At 35.4% G+C, this 20,275-nt stretch overlaps 1 protein-coding gene across 3 annotated transcripts in view; it reads left to right on the forward strand.

Annotated features, from left to right (window-relative positions):
• The window catches only part of Ppp3r1 (protein phosphatase 3, regulatory subunit B, alpha), a 66,570-nt gene that overhangs the window by 26,721 nt on the left and 19,574 nt on the right, over positions 1–20,275 (forward strand). For 2 of the 3 annotated variants that reach the window (XM_005385671.2, XM_005385670.2), the window contains exon 2: positions 1,662–1,701. In XM_005385671.2, the coding sequence (XP_005385728.1) occupies positions 1,662–1,701 (40 nt within the window). Of the gene's footprint in view, positions 1–1,333; positions 1,357–1,661; positions 1,702–20,275 lie in introns of those variants that run through there. The other variant, XM_005385672.2, reaches the window with a different exon arrangement.

Below are 20,275 nucleotides of genomic sequence, written 5' to 3' on the forward strand. Positions count from 1 at the left end.
AATACAAACAGAAGAGATGGACCGTATCATTTATAAAGAATTGATCCCATTATAAAGGTCAGTGTGCAGGCCAGGACAAGGGTCTTATTTCAAAATCCTGCCTGAAACTATTACATAACTGTTTCCCACTTATAAGACAGAATACTCATTGAAAACAAATTTAAAAATACATAAAATAAAAACACAGCAGGAGTACAAAGCTTAGTAAATAAAGTTCACTATACTCTTGAGAACCTTGTACAAATAGATTTTCAGGAGGAATACAATAAGGAAAAGGAATATTTTAAAATGCAGGAATGCGAGAGTATGGCAAGCAGTAAAGAATAGGAATCATGGAAAGTATTAAAATCAGTTAAGGAACATAAAATAAACAGAAATCCATCTCTACTCATGAATAATGTAAAGATATATTGTTTGCTATTTCTTTTTATCTTTACTTCAAAATATTTGATATTTAAAGTGACCTAAAATTAACCAGTTATGGAGAATTTTCAAGGAAAAGACTAGTTACTAGCAATATATGAAGAACTGAAAACACCAGTTTCCTAATAAACTTCGCTTAGATCTTATAGTTACATAGGATTAAAGAAATTTTAGGAGTTCAAAAGCCTGCCAATGACAGTAAATTGTCCCCTGCCATTCAGATTGCTTTCCCAGGGTTCTTAGGGTGTATATAAATGTAATCAAGTATTCCATCATTAATTCTTTTACACACTTATTGCCAGTTGTTAGGTAGGGTCAAGACTAGATAAATTGAATATGAAATGCTTGGTACTCAATTTATCACAGAACTTTAATGCTGAATTTTTAAAGAACCTTTATGATTTTACCTTTGTGAATCTGGAATTTTCATTATTCTGTATTTAGTGCTTCTTATGGTTCCACTTATAATCAAATGGTGTGATCTTCCACCAGATAGTTGGCGAACCTGTGTCCAGCCCTCAAAAGCTATAAATGTATCCATTGATGCATATCTACAGTTTCTGTAGTCCGCTTTAAGGGAAAAAAAAGCACCTTGTAACAATTGGTTTAATATTTTTTAAAAATTTCATTGAGTTAAGATAAATTATGAAATAAGAACTTTGCATGAAAAGAAATATTTGAAATGGCTTTCAAGTGGGTGGCTATCTTATGTCAGACTTACCTTGTGGTTAATACTTTTCTTGTGTTAGTTGCACAGCATGTAGAAAATTCTATTTTAACACAGGTATAAATAGTAATAGCCTTCTGGTTTTTCTTTTTCCAGCTCATTTTGTAATCTCAGGAAATGCTGAGATAACAAAAGAGGTTTTCTTCTGAGCTCTTCTCCAAAATGAGTTCACCTAGCAAGACAAGTTGGAGCACTGACAGTCTCGAGTGTGTGAAAATTTGGTACATAGTATGTTTAGGATATGAAAAAAGTTGAAATATATTTTAATCAAATCCTTGCATAAGTCCTAAGTGGCAGAACCACACCTCAAACCAGTTTGAGTCAAGGGTTTCTTCTACCATATTATAAAACTTGTTTTCATACTGATTTTAAAAAAGTAAATCTAATTTATAAATCTAGACATGGTAGTTTATGGCTTATTTTCTTACATTTTGTAACTTAAAGTATTTGTTTAGTATTTTAAAGCAGTTTATACCACTCTTATGACCAATTGTTTCCTTTCTTCCCCCAGGGAAATGAGGCAAGTTACCCTTTGGAAATGTGCTCACACTGTAAGTTGAATATTCTTGTTATTAAGAATTTCTTATAAATCTATTTTTACATATGCATGTGTATATGTATAAATGTGAGTATACAAAACACAGCTCTGTAATACATATTTATTTATCTGTTAAGTTAGTCTCTCCTTTTTTTGCATGGTACAGAGACTCAAACCTAGTTAATGGGATTTGGGGGTGCTGGAGTTTCCTTCTGGAGGTGGTTTCCAGATTCTTTGTGTCCAAAGCAAAGTACTTGGTCAGGACAAGTGCAAATGGTAGCAAAGTTTTATGAAAGGTAGGAAGAGAAACAGGCTCTGCAGAGCGAGTTTGGTCCAAGGCAAAGAAGTATGCTCTACAGTATGAGAGTGGGCCACCATGGAAGTGAGAACACAGTGGCAAAAACTGTGTGTCCTTTTTGTGTCACTCACTCCTCAGGCTGATGTAAGGTCTGGGCCATCCTGTGGGAAACCTACTCAAGTTTTTGCGAGAAGTCCATCTGCAGGACTGTTCTGCACATGTGTCCTTGGATGTTGTAATTAACAGGTCATATCTGTTTCCCCAGCCAGTTTTGCCATGCCCTAATTTCCTATCTCACTACCACTGAACTACTATATCTCTAACACGCCTCATTTCCTTTAGTTTTGAGACAGAGTCTAGCTAAGTTGCCTAGGTGGGACTAAAACTTGGATCATCCTGCCTCAGCCTCCATCAGTGCTTGGAATACTGGAATCCACCATCATGCCTAGTGCAAAAGGAGCTCTTTTTAAAGTGGGTAATAAATTTGACATATAGTCTGTAAGTTAGCAAGTGAGGAAATTTTTTTGTAAACTTTATTATTAATATCTCTATTGTTCTGCAGTTACAAATAAACCCCCAAATCTCAGTGGTTTAAGCTAACAAAAATTTTGCAGGTTAAAGAATTTCCAAAGTGGATTTGTAAGAGCTTTTTTCTGTTTGATACTCAATGATCTAGGCTCCATTGTTTTGCAATGCCAACAAGTCTGTGCCTGATTCCCAAGATCAACAGGGAAATTTAAGACCTGCAGGCCATGTTTTTATCTTTCGGAGCTCAGAAGTGATCCACATTTTTTATGTTCATGGTGTATGGGCCAAAACTGGTCACACAGATCCACCAAACTGCTGCGGGGCTGGAAAGTTAAGTTTTTTGTATTTTTAGGGAGGAGAAACAAATAAGGCACACTGTTTTCATTAGATTTTTTAAAAAAATTCTATGGGTGGGTTTTGGTGTGGTATTCTATATTTATCTGATTTAAAAACACATCTGAAGAACAAATATGTCTAAAATGTTGTATTTTTTAGTTTGAAAAAGGTCATTTTCATGTATGGATGTGATGGAAGCTTAATATTTGAAAGACTAGATAGCAATTTAGAATTAATTAACTTATATTAATATTGTAGTAAGAGTTAAAAAACAAACATAATGACTAATGGTCTGGTGACCCACAGCATCTGATGATAACCCATCAGTTGCTTTATTAAAGGTGTGTTCATTTTGTCATTCTTCTTTCAAAAATATTTTAATATGTATGCTAATTTGTTTCATTTATACTACTAGTTTCTCTTAGTTCATGTTAAAGTTTTGTACTAATACCTGCTTTTCTTTGTAAGAGAGTCTTTTTTGTTGATGTCTTGTATTCTGAGTAATTTCTTTAAAGATAATACACACTGTATTAATTATTCTTTGCTTACTATTTTGTTGTAAAATTTTATTTTATTGTTTTTGTGAAAAAGAAGTAAAACTGTAATTCCACAGTTTTCCATTCCAAGCTGTTTTAGTTTATTTTATTACTATTAGTTCTTGGGGTTAGGAGTTAAGCCTTTAAAAAAATTCATAGTTTGGTTTGTAGAAGAGCAAAATTTTTTCCTTATAATGTATTTTACTTACAGTATTTAGAAATAAAAGACTTAGTAAGACTCTTAAGTCTTTGATCATATTGTTTTTTTGTTTGATTTTTCCCAGTAATAGAGATTGACTTTGGGACCTATGCACTGAGCTAATTTCTGTCCCTTTGATTGATTGATTGATTGATTGATTGATTAACAGACACAGTCCTGTTGAGTCACTAAGTTGCTCAGGCTAGACTCAAATTTACAGTCCTGCCTCAGCCTCCTAGAGTGCTGGGTTATAGATGTGTGCCACAGCACCTGGCTAGTCATACTGGTCTGTTAGGTTCTATTAATTCAGTTCTCTCTTACCCACTGTTTACCTACCTGCTTTTCTCCTATGTTTGCAAGTTCCAGTTTCTTTTTGTTTTTTTTTTTTTGGTTTTTCTCCGGTACCGGGAACCGAACTCACGACCTTGCGCTTGCCAGGCAGGCGCTTTTGCCGTTGAGCTAAACCCCCAGCCCCCCAGTTTCTTTATATCTTCTGATTAGTCACTTTAGTTCCCTCCTATATTGTCTGATTGTAGTGGGTCTGTTGGTATATTACAGAGGGTAGTCAGCATCATTCAGACTCCTTCCGGTATTTACAAACTTTCGAATTGACAAGTACATATCTTAGATTCCATTGCAACCATAGTTCTTAATGTTACCTTATTTCTGCCACAAACTCATGTGAGATTTGGAAAGTAGAAGTGAGTTGGAGTTTGCTGTTTTCTATTTTTATTGTTTCTATTAGGATGATTCTGGTTATGATTTAGATTTTTGTGTCTGTGCAACGTTACGGAGCCAAAACCTTTCAAATTTACCATGCAGTATGGTAAATATTGGCTTGAGGACAGGCAGTATGTACTCTTTTGATAGCATATAGCATATAGTGTGGTTTTGTAAATTGTTCCTAAAAGTTTAAGGCTTTCTAAAGTCTCTATAATGGTTTCTAACACTAAAAATTGTTTTGATGAGTTAAAATTTAATTTTTTGTCCCTAGTAAACCTTGTATAATACAATAATTTCAGGGTAGTATATTGGCTGTACATTCTTAAGATAATGGACATTTGGATTGACTATCCTGGTCTGATTTGGAGCTAGTAAGAGTTTAATTATGAAAAAAACAGAACATTAGTAGTGTACAGCACAGTGATAAAATGTTAGTGTATTTTTCTTGTGATTGCATAAAGTGCTTATTGAAGACAAAACACTGGTAGAACAAGTGATATTGAAGAATATTTTCTGGGGAGGATGAGGAAGAAAAGGAAAGTGAATGGTTGGTTACTTCTGACTATACTGGAGAGCCTACAGGAAGAAAGTAAAGGCTTAGTAACTATGGTTTTAAAGACTAGTCAGGTGAGTAAAGGAGCTGATAGTATTCTCTTTAAAAAAAAAAAATCGGATCTCTTGTGTGAAAGAGCAGTGATTGTGAAGGGGGAGACCCTTACAGTTGGAGTAGAGTCCGTTGCTAGGTTAAGATAGAAGGTTCTGAAATTCCCAGAACATTCTGTGCTCAGCAGAAACAGCCCTGTCAGCCTAAATAAGGCTGGTCCCAACTTCTTGGAGATCTCACTAACTTGTGATGAACTGTCAGTTCCCTTTCCATTTGCTGTGAAACCACTTTCCCCATTGCTCTTACTTTCAGCAGTCTCCTTTCTTTTCCCAAACATGTGTCCGTTTCTTTTGTTCCCATCACCGCCCTTGCCTGCGTGTGAGTTTGGTGGGGTGCTTGTCTATCAGCTCTTCACTGGCTGGCCACCTTCAGTCTCTTCATTTCCGTGTAAGGGATGCCTTCTGTCATCCCCAGCTCTCCTTAGATTTTATCCGTAGTAGTATCTTGTGTATTTTCTTTGTAGCAGTAATCATAAACTGAAATTGCGTATTAATCAATTTTACTTTCCATTTTGTAGTTTCTATAGTTTTTAATTTATTTATTTTTGTGGTTCTGGGAATTGAATGCTCCAGGGCCTTGATGCTAGGCAAGTGCTCTGCCATGGATGAGAACCCCCTGATCCCTCTATAATTTTTATGATTTTTTTAAACTTAAAAAATGCTTATATAGATGATTGGTTCCCCATAATCTTGCCATGCAAACTATTGTTTACACTTCACTATTTCCTCTTGAACTTTGTGACTTTGTTATTAAATTAGGACCATGTGTAATCATATCCTTAAATTTCTACCTTAAATGTGAAAATAAAATGTTACTTCCAGAATACTGCTTGAATTGACAAAACAAGGCCAAGTTATGACTTTGTAGACCAGGGTTGGTAAACTGCCTGCTGGTGCATTTTATTAATAACAAAGCACCCAAAATTGTGCAGTCACTGATTGTTCTGTTTGAACTTATGATACAGTTATTCCTCCAGGTGCTGGTTGCAAGAAAGAGGTGTGGGAGTCTGCAGTTAGCTGGATTTAGGCTACAGTATAGATGGGTTTGGTTGTTTTGAATACAGCTCTTATTGGAATGAGGACCTAGCAAGTTTTTATTTCTCAAAGAACAGATGATTTTTCTTGTTCTCCTGTTAAGTCTGGGACTGAAGGTCGTTTACCTTGGTTGCAAGTAAAAATATACCAGGGCGAAAGATGGATGAATGTTCTCTTCTGTATATCCAGGATGGCAAAGGGCAGTTTTTTGTTTCTGGTTTAGTTTTATAATATGTGGGAAACAGATTATCTGTTTCACTTGTATCCTTAGAGCTTTTTATTCTTTCCTTTCCTTCATTTTCCTTTTCTTTCTCTCTTTTCTCCCTTCTCTCTTCTCCCTTCTCCCTTCCCCTTCCCCTTTCCCTTTCCTTTTTTGGTAGTGAGGAATTGAACCCAAGGCTTTTTTTGCACTGAGCTGCATCCCCAGCCCCTTTTTAAACTTGAGACAGGGTCTTGTTATATCATTAAGTTGCTCAGGCTGGGACTGACCTTGGCTCCACCTGCCTCAGCCTCCCAGAGTGCTGGGATCGCAGGCATCTACCACTGTGACCTGCAGAGAACTTTAAAATTCTTACTCCTTTGTCCGTGTTTTCATTAAACTGCTGAACCTTGTCACTAAAGATCTATCCTTGTTGGTGATTCTTCTGCCTAAAGTCTTCTGTTGTTTACTCTTTTCTCTGTTCCTTATTTGGTTTATTTGAATATATTTTTATCATTTTACACATACTTCGGATGAATTTTGCCAAAATTAACTTGTCCACATTAAAAACTGCCGCTGTTTTGCCTAACCGCATATTGTAGTGATTTGTCATTCACTTTTTTACATAATCTCTTGACTATGGAAGAGTTTAGTATTACTTGTAACTAGCTACAGTACTATCATTTATAAGGTTGTTGAAATCAATCCTTCAGGCACTTCACTATTTGTATTTCCCCATTCGGGTTTATTCCTGTCACCCTTACCCATTTGTATCAAATCTAGCTCAATTTGTGTTGTCTGTGAGAACTGTAACTGCTCCAGTTCTCAGGGTTATCTCAGTGTTTCTATTTTCTTCCTGTATTACTTTAACAAAAGGTAACAGGGCTTGATGTGGTGCTATAAGGTACTGTCCTTCCATTCTGTGACAGATAGTAAACACCCACAAAGTGCTTACAGTCTAGCTATTGGGAAAAGAAAAGTGTGTACAATTACAGTGTAAGTAGGACATTGCGAGAAGTAGAAACACAGATTCCAGGGAGGGAAAAATCACCTTTGTTTAAGGAAAATAAGAAAAGTTTCACAGAAAGGGTGATGTTTGAAATTGTTTTTAAAGGCTCTGAAGGATTTGAATATTGATTAATTCTTTGACCTATCTGGCTATTTCTCCATTTCATTCTCCACAAATTGCATCTGTATAGTCAACATTCTATCCAACTCTTACATAGTCCTTTGTTTGCAATTCCTTACCTTTAATAAGTGATTTTGCCTTTTTAAAATTGCTTGAGAAAACTGAGGATGTTTTGTTAACCTCCTTCCCTCTTCATCTCCCCGCAACCTTTCCTTCAGTGCCACTGTTTGAGTTACGCTTCCCTTTCTCAGATTAGCCTTTCCACTGTGCTTTTCCGTTTCTAAGACATGTTAGCTTTTTTTTTTTTTTTGATCTTAAGCGTCTACTCTCTTCAGTTTATAGACATAATCAACTTTTAAAATTCTGATCCCTCATACACCTTTCAGTTTTTCTCCATTCCTCAAATTTTTTTCTTGCTTAAAGAAAAGCATACATAATTATTTCCATATTTTAATTTCTGTTAATTTCTTTGCTTGCTGCCAAGAAATCTGGCTTTCATCTGTTATTTCCCTGAAGCTCCTAAGATCACCTTTATTTTATTGACACCTTGCCTAATTGCCAAATCTGGAGGATTTAGAAAACCTGCAGCTGGGCGTGGTGGTGCATGCCTGTAATCCTAGCACTAGGGAGACTGAGGCAGAAGGATTGCTTTGAGTTCAAGACCAGCCTGGGCTACATAGTGATTCCAGGCCAGCCTGAACTATATAGTGAGACCCTGTCTTTAAAAAAAAAAAAAAAAAAAGAAAAGTAAACCTGCAAAATCACTTGTAACTTTGGGGAAACTTGAATACTGATTACTTGATGCCAGAGAACCATTGATTTTCATATGTAATAATATTATTATGATACGTTTTTGAAAAGAGTTTTAATCTCTTAGAGGTAATGCTGAATAGTTACAAGGAAATGGTGTCTCTGAGCTTTGCTTTAAAATAATTGAAAATGAGGATGTAAGTAAAATATTTTTCATATGTTAATAGTTGAAACTGGATGAGGGGTATATGAGAATATGTTCTTTAAACCGTTACGTATATGAAATTTTCCTTTGGAAAATTTTTAATGAATAGAAAAAGGAACCTAAGAGTAAAATCAAATTACTGATTTCATTTTTATTATTAGTTTTTTTTTTTTTTTTTTGGAAACAGGGTCTTGCTGTATAGTTTAGGTTGGCCTTGAACTCACTGTAGCCCATGCTGGCCTTATTGATTTCATTATTAAGAAGTTATTTAATTCTGGTCAAGTATGGCATGCAAACAGCAAGCTTTATAAGAGTAAGTGGCTATTTAACCTAATTTTCATCAATGAAATAATTGAGCTATTAGTAGTGGAGGCATAATACTTGGCATCAAAAGCTGCTGAATAAATATTTGTTGGAATAGTAAATAAGAGCTAACAACTGATTGGTCAGTTTTAAAGGCTATACCTTTGGGAAAATGTAGTAGTTACCTTCACCCTATTTAGTGTCATAAATAATACCGGTACATACCTCTGTGGCACTTAGCATATGCCGGGCACTATCCTAAGTCCTTCAAATACAGTAATCCTTTAGTCCCCACACAGCCTCATGAGAAAGGGGCTATACTTTTTTGCATTGTACTGATAAGAAAATAGAGGTAGAATCTTAAATAACAGGGCAAAAATCACATTGCCCATAAAATAACAGCCATAACTGAAATTGTCTTTAGCTAGTCATGCTTAGGAGTCTTTTGAGGGTGGAGTGGAATGGTGGGGGCAGTTGAAAATAGGGCCTCATGCATGCTGCAGCCTCAAAATCATATTAATAAATCACAGTACTGTATAGCCTTTCTTGTAGGGCATTGTGTGTCTGAGTGTGAGGTGGAGGCTGGGTGTTAAACCAAGGACATTGTTGGATTTTTAGTGAATTAAGTTGTAGGCCATTGTGACTTCCTTTGTTTCTGTTGGCTAAATTGTCTAGCCTAGGAAATGAATACTCTGTTGAGGTGATTTGCTCAAAGTTGAGACCTTAGTTGTATCTTGGCGTGATGACTTGGAAAAGTGAGTGCAAGGTACTGCTTTAGATAGTGTAAGCAGAGGACTAGTTTGAGGCACCATTGAAAGTATGTGCAGAAAGTAAGATTTCACTAAGTTTTTGCTGTTGATTATATTAGTATAAAGGTGAGTCATTTTGATAAAACTAGTAAATAACAGAGTGTTTTGCAGAGTGAACGCCTTTTTTTTTTTTTTTTTAATCTAAAAAGATTTCTCACCTGTTTTTTGTTAGAAATTGACCCAAGGAGTGCTTGGCAGACACTAAAGGAATATTTTCCTCTTGCATAATGAACTATCTGTGAAACCTTAACAGACTTTCTGACCATTAGATCAGCTCCAACTTTGAGTAAACAGTTTCCTATTGAAGTACTTTTGTTTCTTGAATATTTAAGTGACTTGGAAGTTTTTATCTACTGACTTTATATTGTGCTGTTAATTTCTGCTTTTAACCATCTATCTCAGCTTTATGAGTTAATATTCTTTACCTAGACTGAGATCTATCTTTTCTTCCCTCCCTCCCTTCCCTTCTTCCTTCCTTCCTCCCTTCCCTTCCTGACTCGTCTGTCCCCTCTCCTCCCCTTCTCTCTCCCTCCTCCCCTGCTAACCCTCAGGCCAGCTTAGCAGATGTTCTACCACTAAGCCATATTCCCAGCTTTATCTTTGAAACTTTTTCAGAGGAGAAAAAGGAATCAAAAATTAATTTGATTGCATTCTTCATTTCAGCATTTGTTTTTATTCTTACATGGGCTGACATAACTCTCCTGAATTTTTAATAATATGTGTTTGAAATTCTGATTTCTGGTTTGGTCCCAGACCATTATTCATTATCTCAGATATCTTCAGAGGAAACCTAGTTATGGCAATACAAAAAATTCAGTTGGTGAACAGACAGAAATACTATTGAAACATTTCATTTCTATGATAGCATTTATGTTCCCTAGTCACTGAGAATTATATTCTGCCTACTTTCAGTAAGGTATTTGAGTTGAGTAATGAAGAGAAGGATGAAAAGTTTCCTTATGAATATGCATGAACTTACTTTGATGTGTTGACTTTTCATGTTTATATTTCTTTTAAAAAATCATTGGACTCTGTATTTTAAGTATGTCAGTTATTTAGACAAATACTTCATAGAGAAAGCAAAAACGCTGCTCTGTTTCATTATCCATGCTCACCCAATTTGGTCTCATGACAACATTTGAATAGATGTGCAGTTAGGCCCATGACATACAGTAATTTGGTTATCATGAATTCAAGTAATTTTTGGGCTAGCTAGTATGTAGTCACTTATTTTAGGTGGCTAAAAAGGCCTAGTTACCTAACAAAAGTATAAATCCTTGGGTCTTTCTCAAAATGTTGGAACAAAAGATAGGGAAAAAATTCTAAAAATATAATGACTTTGGGAACAAATACTGAGAATAATAGCATCTCGCAGAAGGAAAATCTAGGAGCTGTTTCAGATAAAACAGAAAGGGAAATAATTAGTGAAGTAGTAGGAGAAAGTTTCTCTGACCTGACAAGAATCTTTTTATTAAAAAAGTATTTGGATTGCTGAGCGTGTTAGATGAATAAAAGATGTACATTTAATTTATTTTTTGAGACAGGGTCTCACTGTGAATATGTCAGGGTGGCCTTAAACTCACAGTGGAGCCCAGGCTATCCTCAAGCTTGCCGCCATTCACCTGCCTCAGCCTTCTGGGTGCTAGGCTTATAGGTGTGCGCCACCAGGCACAGCTATTTACATTTAATTTAAGCTTTCACTGTAATTTTAAAATTCCAGGAGTAAAGAAGAGACTAAAAGCTTCCAGACATAGGAAAGTTTACCTAAAAAGAATAGGAGTCTACTGCAGTGAACTCTTGAGCAATAGCAGCAGATGCTTGAAAGCAGTGGAGTCATTAATAATTCTACATTCCTAAATCCAGCATTTGATACCAGCCAAACAGTCCCTCGTGTGAGAGCAAATTAGACATTTCCAGAAATTGGTGTTCCGTAAGTTGTTGAATATGTGCCTAGCAAAATGAAGTAGAAAGTAAAGGAGATGGAATGGCAAGCCCCAAAAACGAAATCCCTAAGACACCAGTGAAAATTCCAGGATAATGATTACAATAGCATGGGCCTAGAAAGCAGTTGATTCTAATTAGAATAAGAAACCAGAATTGTCCTTGAAGAATGTTTTCAGAAACAAAGTAGTAGTAGTTGTATAAATTGTGTTCTGGAATTTCTTAATGTTTTGTGTTAAGATAAAGGGAAAGGCAGAAACTTAAGTGATACGGTTATGACATTCTTGGTGAAAAACGAAACCAAGCTCTAGAGGACCCATACCTGTCTTAAGTAATTGATATTGAAAGTCAAAGAAGACTCTCAAAATGCATTCTCTTGTGCAAATACCACGTTTTTTTCTTCCAGGGTTTTGGGTTGGATAGTAGTACAAAGCTAAACAAAAATGCAGCCAGCATTCTGTTCTACCACGACGTAGGAACAGTAGATAAAAATAAGAGAAAAACCTGGTGAATGTAATATCGTGAGGTGGGGTTGATTTAACCTGTAAAAACAAAGAAATTGAAAGCCAAGTCTTTCAAATAAGATCTGATCTATTATTGAATTAGGTAATGTATATTTTGGTTTTTAAAAATAAAGATTATATCTTTAAGCAGGCTTGTAACAGAAAAAGAACTTGGTAGATAGGTTGTGATGGCTTTTTGCTAACTTTACTGTTTTGATTTGAACCACGATGTAGATAAACCAAAAGGAAGAAAACAACCTATGAGCCTTCATCAGGAAAACCAGTAATATGTAACTGGAAGATGGCTTTGAAAAATATTTTAGAAATATGTGGTCAGGTTTTTATTTACCTCTAATGGGAATATTGATACTATTCAGTTTTTCCCACATTTAGGCCCCAAATGGACATTAGGTGTATGCATAGTATTATCTTAACCTAAGCAGCACCTATGCTAGCTCTAGCTCTTCAGATGGAACAAAAGATATTAGATTAGAAAGCATTTCATAAAATCCTGGTTACCCAATTTAGCCATCAGCTTTAATCAAAACTGTCTTTATGAGTGATCAAAAATACAGTGAATGCTTCTGCCGAATGCCATCCAACAGAAAGGCAGGCTCGTATTACAGCGTGTCCTCATCTACCTTACTCACTGGATCTGGTACCATGTGACTTTTGGCTTTTCTTGAAGTCAAAATCTCCATGAGAGGTAAACATTCTGAATTGACACAGGATATCAGTGCAGCTGTGACAGCACTAGGTGCTCAAGAAATAAGACTTTCAGGGTGACTGTACACAGTGGCAGGAACGATGGCCTGTGTTTGACAAGGACGGGGAGTTTCTTGAGAAGAATTATGGCACTGTGTCTTTTACTATAATAAAATTTTTAAGTTAAAACATTTCAGTGTAATTTTTAAACATCACACTTTGTAACTGCTGTCCTGTAGGTCTGTTTCTTCATTCTGAGTTTTTCATGCCAATGGTGGTTCTAGTGTTTTATATTACGTAGCTTTTCTGTGAAAGATTTTCTCGTGAAACTCATTGAGGTCTCAACACCATTCTAAGAATGTTTTTATTTTTGGAATTATTGTAATTACATTTAGCTTATATTTGGACAACATTCAGCTGAGTTCTACTGTGTTAGGTCATATCTTTTATATAAGGAGGAGGAAGTACATAAGAAATATGTGGTATTTGCATTTTGAGGGAGCATTCTAGAAGAAAGAAAACATAATTGCCATCATCAGTAATGAAAGAATTTAAATCACTATAGATCCTACAGATGTTAAAAACTTCACAAGGGAATGTTGTGAGCAGTTTTATGCCCATAAGCTATACACCTTAGATGAACAAATTTATTGATAAACAAGCTGAGTGTGGTGGTGTGTATGTGTCCAAGGCAGGAAAATTGCAAGTTGAAGGCCATTCTGGGCAATTTAATGAGACTTGGTCTCAGAAACTTTAAAGAAAAGGATGGCAATACAGCTCAGTGGAAGAGGTTGCTTAGCATGCGTGAAGCTTTGGATTTGGTCTCCAGAACTGAAGAAAAAAATTGTCATTCACAATATTGAGAGAATAAAAGAGAAAAGGTATAATTTCTGCAGTAGGTATGGCCTGATACTTATTTGACAGTGTTGACTACTCATAGTAAATAACCTTAGCAGATTAGGAATAGACTTCCTGACCCTCGTAGGGGTAACCACAGAAAACCCACAGCTAACATCATACCTTATTTTTTTGTTTTTATTTTTTATTAGTACATGTTTGCAGTACATAATGATCACATTCTTGAGTGGGTGGAACATACAGATATGTCCTCTTTTTTTCATTTCCTTCCGCTTCTCTCCCTCCATCTCTTGATCCTGTTCTTACTTGGTGATCTAGTTCCCTCTATCCCATTATTTATTTTTTATTTTGCTCTTTATTTATATTTTTGTTTTTTATATAAGAGAAACCATTCAGTATTTAAGCTTGTGTATCTGATTTATTTCACTTAACATTATGGTCTTAAAGATAAATTCATTTTCTTACAAATGACTCTAGTGTATCCTTTTTATGGCAGAGTAGTACTCCATTGTGTGTAAATACAGTTAAACATTGGTTTGTGAGAATAATGTGTTCCAGACGTAATCAACACAGAGAGGGGTTTGAGGAGAGGGGAAGAGGGAAGCAGTTGTGATTATGTAACATTTGGCTTGACGTGTTGCTCCTATTGCGTGATATTTCTTGTTTATCAAGTTAAAGTTTCTTAGAAATCTTCGGTCATGTTGTGAAAAACTTGAAGACCAAGTTATTCACAATCTAAGGTCTGACTTACTGTGTTTGCTTTAGTCATTCATGTGTTCAGGCACATACGGGCTACTTCCAGGACTTAAACTTTATGACTTGTGTTGCTGTAAACGTGTCATTGTAATATGATGTCTTTAGCTCTTTAGGGAAGATACCTAGAAAGGGAAAGGCTATAGCTGGACTGAATGGAAATTCTAGTTTTAGTTTTTTGAGGAATCTCCATACTGATTTCCGTTGTGGTTATACTAGTTTATGTTCCCACCAACAATGTAGAGGTGTTCCTTTTTCTATGCAGCCTCACCAGCATTTGTTATATTTGATTTTTTGATGGTAGCTATTTTTTTCTGGGATAATATGGACTCTCAGTACCTTATGATGCAAGGTTGGTTTCTACTTAAGATTCTTGAGACAAAAGTTTTTTTCTTTGTAAATCTGACTAGTTCCAGTCAACATTTTATTAGACGTCTGAGTTACTACATGAAGTCAAGAAAAAGAAATTTAAGGTATCAAGATGGAAAGGAAGGAGTAAAATTGTCTTTATACTCCTATGACATTTTTTAATATATAGAACAAATTCTGAGTCACCAAAATAAATGAATTCAGCAAGATTGTAGGATATAAGGACAATATATAAGAATTATTGAAATGTCTATATAATGTCAAAGAACAGTTGAGAAATTAAATACAATTTATAATAGAAAATAGAACAAAATACTAAAGTATAAGTTTAACTAAATTTGTGTAAAATATAGCTGCCAAATTACCAAACATTAAGAAATTTTTTAAAGACCTAAATAAATGGAAAAATACACATTTGTAGATTGGAACACTTGATCAGTTCTGAGCCGGGTGTGGTGGTGCATGCTTGTAATTCCGGCAGTGGGGAGGCTGAGACCAGAGGATGACTTTGAGTTCGAGATCAGGCTGGGCTACATAAGCGAGTTTGAGGCCAGCCTAGAAGCACATAGTGAGACCCTGTCTTAAAAGAAAAGAAAGGATCATTTCTATTTGTATTGATTTATACCTTCAAGACAACCCCAATAAGATTCGCAGCAGGAGTTTTGTGAAAATTATCAAACTAGTTCATAATTCCCAATGGAATTAGAGATCTTAGAAGAATAAGAATTGAGAAAAGAAGTGCAAATAAGAGGTCAATGCTTGACTTTAAAGATTTACCATTAAACATAAACTGTGGTGTGTAGGTCAGTTGAACCAAGTAGAGGGTCCAGCATTGTGCAGATGTATGATTGCATATGATTGGTTTTTTTGTGTGTGTGTCAGAAGTGCTAATGATACCATTGAAGGAGAACCTTTTTAACAAAACAGCTGTATTTCAATGTGGAATAAAAATTTTCCTTCCTATCTTCTGTAGACCAAATGAGACAATAATGTGGATCATAGATTTAGACATAGAAGCGGAAACTGTGGAACTTGTAGAAGAATACATAGACATTTTTATTTTTTAGTACATACAGAACATGAATCACATGTGGAAAATACTGGATTTTATAAAAATTAAGTTTTTTTGCTTTTAAAAAGACATCTATGTAAAGTTGGGAGAAATACCTCAATATTGGGAAAATACTTCGAAAATAACAAAGGACTTATTTGATATAAAGAGACTTACAAATTTTTTAGATAACATTTCTTAAAAAAGCACAACATACAAACAGTCACTTCATAAAGATAAATAAAAGACTGACAGTATCACATGTTGGCAAGGATATGAAGCTACTGGAATTCTCATTGCCGATGGAAGTGTAAAATGGCACATCGCATTGGACAACTGAATTTCTGAAAGTTATACCCTGTGACCCAGAAATTTCTAGAAAACATCAGTTTACAGAAAGACTAATATTTATAGGAGCTTTATTTATAATAGCTCAAACTGGAAACAAGAATGTCTAGCAACAAATGAATGCATAAACAAATTATATTGTATATATACAGTGGAGTATACTATGCAGTTAAAAGAAGCACACTACTGCCGTGTAACAAGATGAATTAACATAAAATATGGAGTAAAAGAAGACACAAAAGTACCAATTGTATGACCCTATTTATATGAAATTTTAGATAGAACTTAGTTACAGAAAGCAGAACCTGGGTTCTGGGTTTGTTGAGGAAGGTGATTGACTGCAAAGGGGTCCAAGGGAACATTACTGGGGTTACAGAAATGTATGGAGTAATGCTTATATAGGTATATACATTTATGAAAACCTATAGAATTACATACTTAATAATTCATCTTTGAATATCAATTTTCAAATGTGGCTTAAAAATTTTTTAGGATTTTTATTATAATCTGGTAATTCTTTTGTTGGTGATGTCCAACTTTAGCATATTTGACAACTGCTTGATAATTTTTGTTTTTATATTTGTTTAAAAATAATAATTTACCTGGGTGTGGTGGCGCACGCCTGTAATCCCAGCACTTGGGAGGCTGAGGCAGGAGGATCATTGCGAGTTCGAGACCAGCCTGGGCTACAAAGTGAGCTCAAGGCCAGCCTGAATTGCATAGCGGGACCCTGTCTCAAAAAGACCAAAATAATAATAATAATAATAATAATATTAATAATCTAGAGGCACTGAAAGTACATTGTTACTGCTTGTATTCTAAAGTTAGAATTTATTTGTAGATCCTATACATTCTTTTTTCTGGGTTCAGGGAATTGAGCACAGGACCTCACATTTGCTAGGCAGGCACTGTGCCACCAAAGTAAATCCCTAGCCCTCCTACACGTTTTTTAATGGATGATAGTTTTTCATGGCTAAGAAAAGATACACATGAATGTGACTGTGTCCATATTATTTTATACTATTTTAAGTATTTAATTGGTAGAATGCTTTCTTTGCTTTGTTCTTTTGATAGAGTATCCTGTGCAGAATATAAATATTAAGCTGCTGGTTGATAAAGAGGGTCCTAAAATTTTAAGTTTTTCTGGATCTATTTGTTAAGGTTTATCTAGTGCTCCCCCTGGTGGTTTTTACTTCTCATTTAGGGTGTTATGAAAATACAGCCACTGCCTCATGTTGAAGAGCTTCTCAGTAATTTCTGTTAATGACACCATAAGGTTTTTTCCTTGCGGTAGTCTTCATAAGAGATTCAACGTGTTTGTCTCCATAGTAAATTTGACCTTTATGATGGCTTTTTTAAAAATACTCAAATATATTCTGAGATCCTACGTTGGGTAATATTTCCTCATAGTTTTCATTCTGTATTATATTTGTAAATTTTTTTGTGTAAGAGAGTAATATAGTTCTGTGTGAGAGAAACTGGAGAATGTTTTTTTTAGTGTATTGTGAGGATGAACCTGAAATATATTATTGTGCCGGAATTAAGTGCTTAAAAAAACCCCAGAGGGATTGCTGAAGAGCCACATAGGAGCCAGCCTGAAGTAGTGCCAAAAGCCACGCCTGGAATAGTTTGATAAAAGAAATGATGATAGCTTTTTAAATGATTGCATGTTCGTAACAGAACAGTGATGTTCACTGGGAGCGTCAGAATGTGTGTGTAACGTGTCTTGGTCACTTTCAGTCCCTGCAGTGTCTCTTTCCCTCCTGACTCCTCTCAGTCTCCGCCCATCTGCAGTAGGCTGCCTGCTCATCTCCTGTCTTCTCCTATTTATATTTCATTTATTTGTAGTTTAAGTTTTTCATATAAGAAAAAATGTGATATTTCACATTCTGCATCTGTCTAATTTTACTTGGCATGATGGTCTCAGATTCCATCCATTTTTCCAAGGTGGTAATTTCCTTTTTTATGACTGAATGATATTCATGAATATATGTCACATTTTCATCATCTGTTCATCTTTAATGGACATTTCACTGTCCCCTTCCCATTTGCAAACTGTCCATCTCCGTTTTATGTTTTCTTTCATTTTGCTCTTTATTTATATTTTGGGTTTCGCATAAGGGAGAAACCATGCAGTAATTCAGCTTGTGTGTCAGATTTATTTCACTTAACATTATGGTCTCAAGGTGCATGCATTTCATTGCAGTAATTGAGTTATCCTTTGTGGCAGAGTAGTATTCCATATGTATAAATAATCACGTTTTCTTTATCCATTCATCTGTTGGTGAAGATGACCGCTTCCACAACTTACTGGAATTGTGCTGCTGTAAACATGGGTGTGCATGTGTCACTGTCATATGTTGTCTTTAACTCTTCCAGAAAGGTGGCTAGAAGGGGGAATAGCTGAGCTGGAATTTCTAGTTTTGGTTTTTTGAGGGCTCGCCCTACTGATTTCCATTGTGGTTGTACTAATTTACATTCTTACCAACAGTACAGACGCACCCCCACACACATGCGCACACACGCAGCCTTTCCAGCATTTGTTACTTGATTTCTTAATGATAGCTATTCTTGCTCGAGTAAGATGGAATGTCATTGTTGGTTTAATTTGCATTGGCTGGAGATGTTGAACAATTTTTCATTTATTTTGGTCATTTGTACTTCTTTTTTTTGAGAAGTGTCTTACTCGTTTTTAGTTGCCCATTTTTTGATTAGGTCTTTTGGAGGGGGTCTAATTTTTTTGTTCGTTATATATTTAGATATTTGTCTTCTGACCAAAGTGTAGCTGGCAAAATGTTTTTCCCATTCACTAGGTTGCTTCACTCCTGGGTTTTTTTTTTTTTTTTTTTGCTGTGTATAAGTTTGTTAATTTGATATAATCTCAGTTGTTGATTCTTGATGTAATTTCTTGTGCAACTGGGGTTCTGCTCAGAAGGTCCTTGCCTATATCTGTATCTTTATCTTCAATAGTTTTACCTATTTTATCTTAACGGCAGATTGATTCTGTTTTAATATTTAGATCTTTGATCCATTTGCTTTGAATTTAGTACATGGAGAGAGAGATGGGTCTGGAATCAATCTTCTGCATGTGAATAGCCAATTTTCCCAGCACCATTTACTTAAAGAGGCTGTCTTCACTCCAGGGGATGTTTTTGGCCCCCTTCTGTATGTGAATAGCCAGTTTTCCCAGCACCACTTACTTAAAGAGGCTGTCCCACTCCAGGGGATGTTTTTGGCCCCGTTGTCAAAGATCAGGTGGCTGAATGTGCCTGGGGTTGTTTCTCCATCCTCTGTTCTGTTCTGTTGATACACATGTCTGTTTTTATGCCAGTACTGTGCTGTTTTTAACCCCGGCAACTTTGTAATATAATTGGAAGTCTAGGATTGTGGTGCTGCCTGCTCTTATTGTAGTCTTGTTGCCCAGGATTATTTTTGGTACTCCGGGTCGTCTTTGGTTCCATGTGAATTTAGGGTTTTCTCTAGTTCTGTGAGAAAAGTTTTTGGTATTATGGTTGGCAATTCATTAAATCTGTGTATCATTTTTGGAAGTATAGACAATTTGACAATATTGGTTCTGCTTGTACAGGAAGAAGGACTGTCTTTCCATTTTGTATGTCCTTTTTGAGCTCCTTTTTCAGAGTTTTCATTGTAGAGGTCTTTTACTTCCTTAGGTTAATTCCTAAGTATTTTTCATTTTCTTTATGCTATTGTGAATGGTATTGTTTTCCTAATTCCTAATTCCTAATTCCTTTCTCACTGAGTTCATTATTAGAGTACAGGGACATTATTGATTCTTGTATCCATTGCTGAATTTAATGATTTGTGGAGTCTTTTGGTAAAATTTTCAGGGTTTTTGTGTCAAGGATCATGTCATCTACAAATAGTAAGAATTTGACTTCCTTTTCAGTACACATTGCTTTTATTTATTTCTCTTGCCTGATCGCTCTGGATAATGTTTTGAGTACTAAACAGGAGTAGTGATAATAGATATCTATGTCTGATTTCTGATTTTAGAAGGAAAGCTTTTAGCTTTTTCCATTTAATATGATATTGGTAGTAGGTTTGTCATAAATGGTTTTTATCATATTAAGATAAGGTCCTTCTATGCTATTTTCTTCAGGGTTTATATCATGAGTAGGTGTTGGATTTTGTAAGAGCTTTTCCTACACCTACTAAGGTGGTCATAATGATTTTGTTTTTGTTTTAAATAATGGTGTAACTCCACAAGAAGACTCCTTGAATTAATCAGCAAATTCAGCAGTGTAGCTGGATACAAAGTCAACACCCAGAAATCGATAGCATTCCTATACACAAACAACAAACAGACTGAGAGAGAAATTAAGGAA

Source organism: Chinchilla lanigera, unplaced genomic scaffold (genome assembly GCF_000276665.1).
Source record: "Chinchilla lanigera isolate Chin_1 unplaced genomic scaffold, ChiLan1.0 scaffold00023, whole genome shotgun sequence".
Taxonomy (NCBI): Eukaryota; Metazoa; Chordata; class Mammalia; order Rodentia; family Chinchillidae; genus Chinchilla; species Chinchilla lanigera.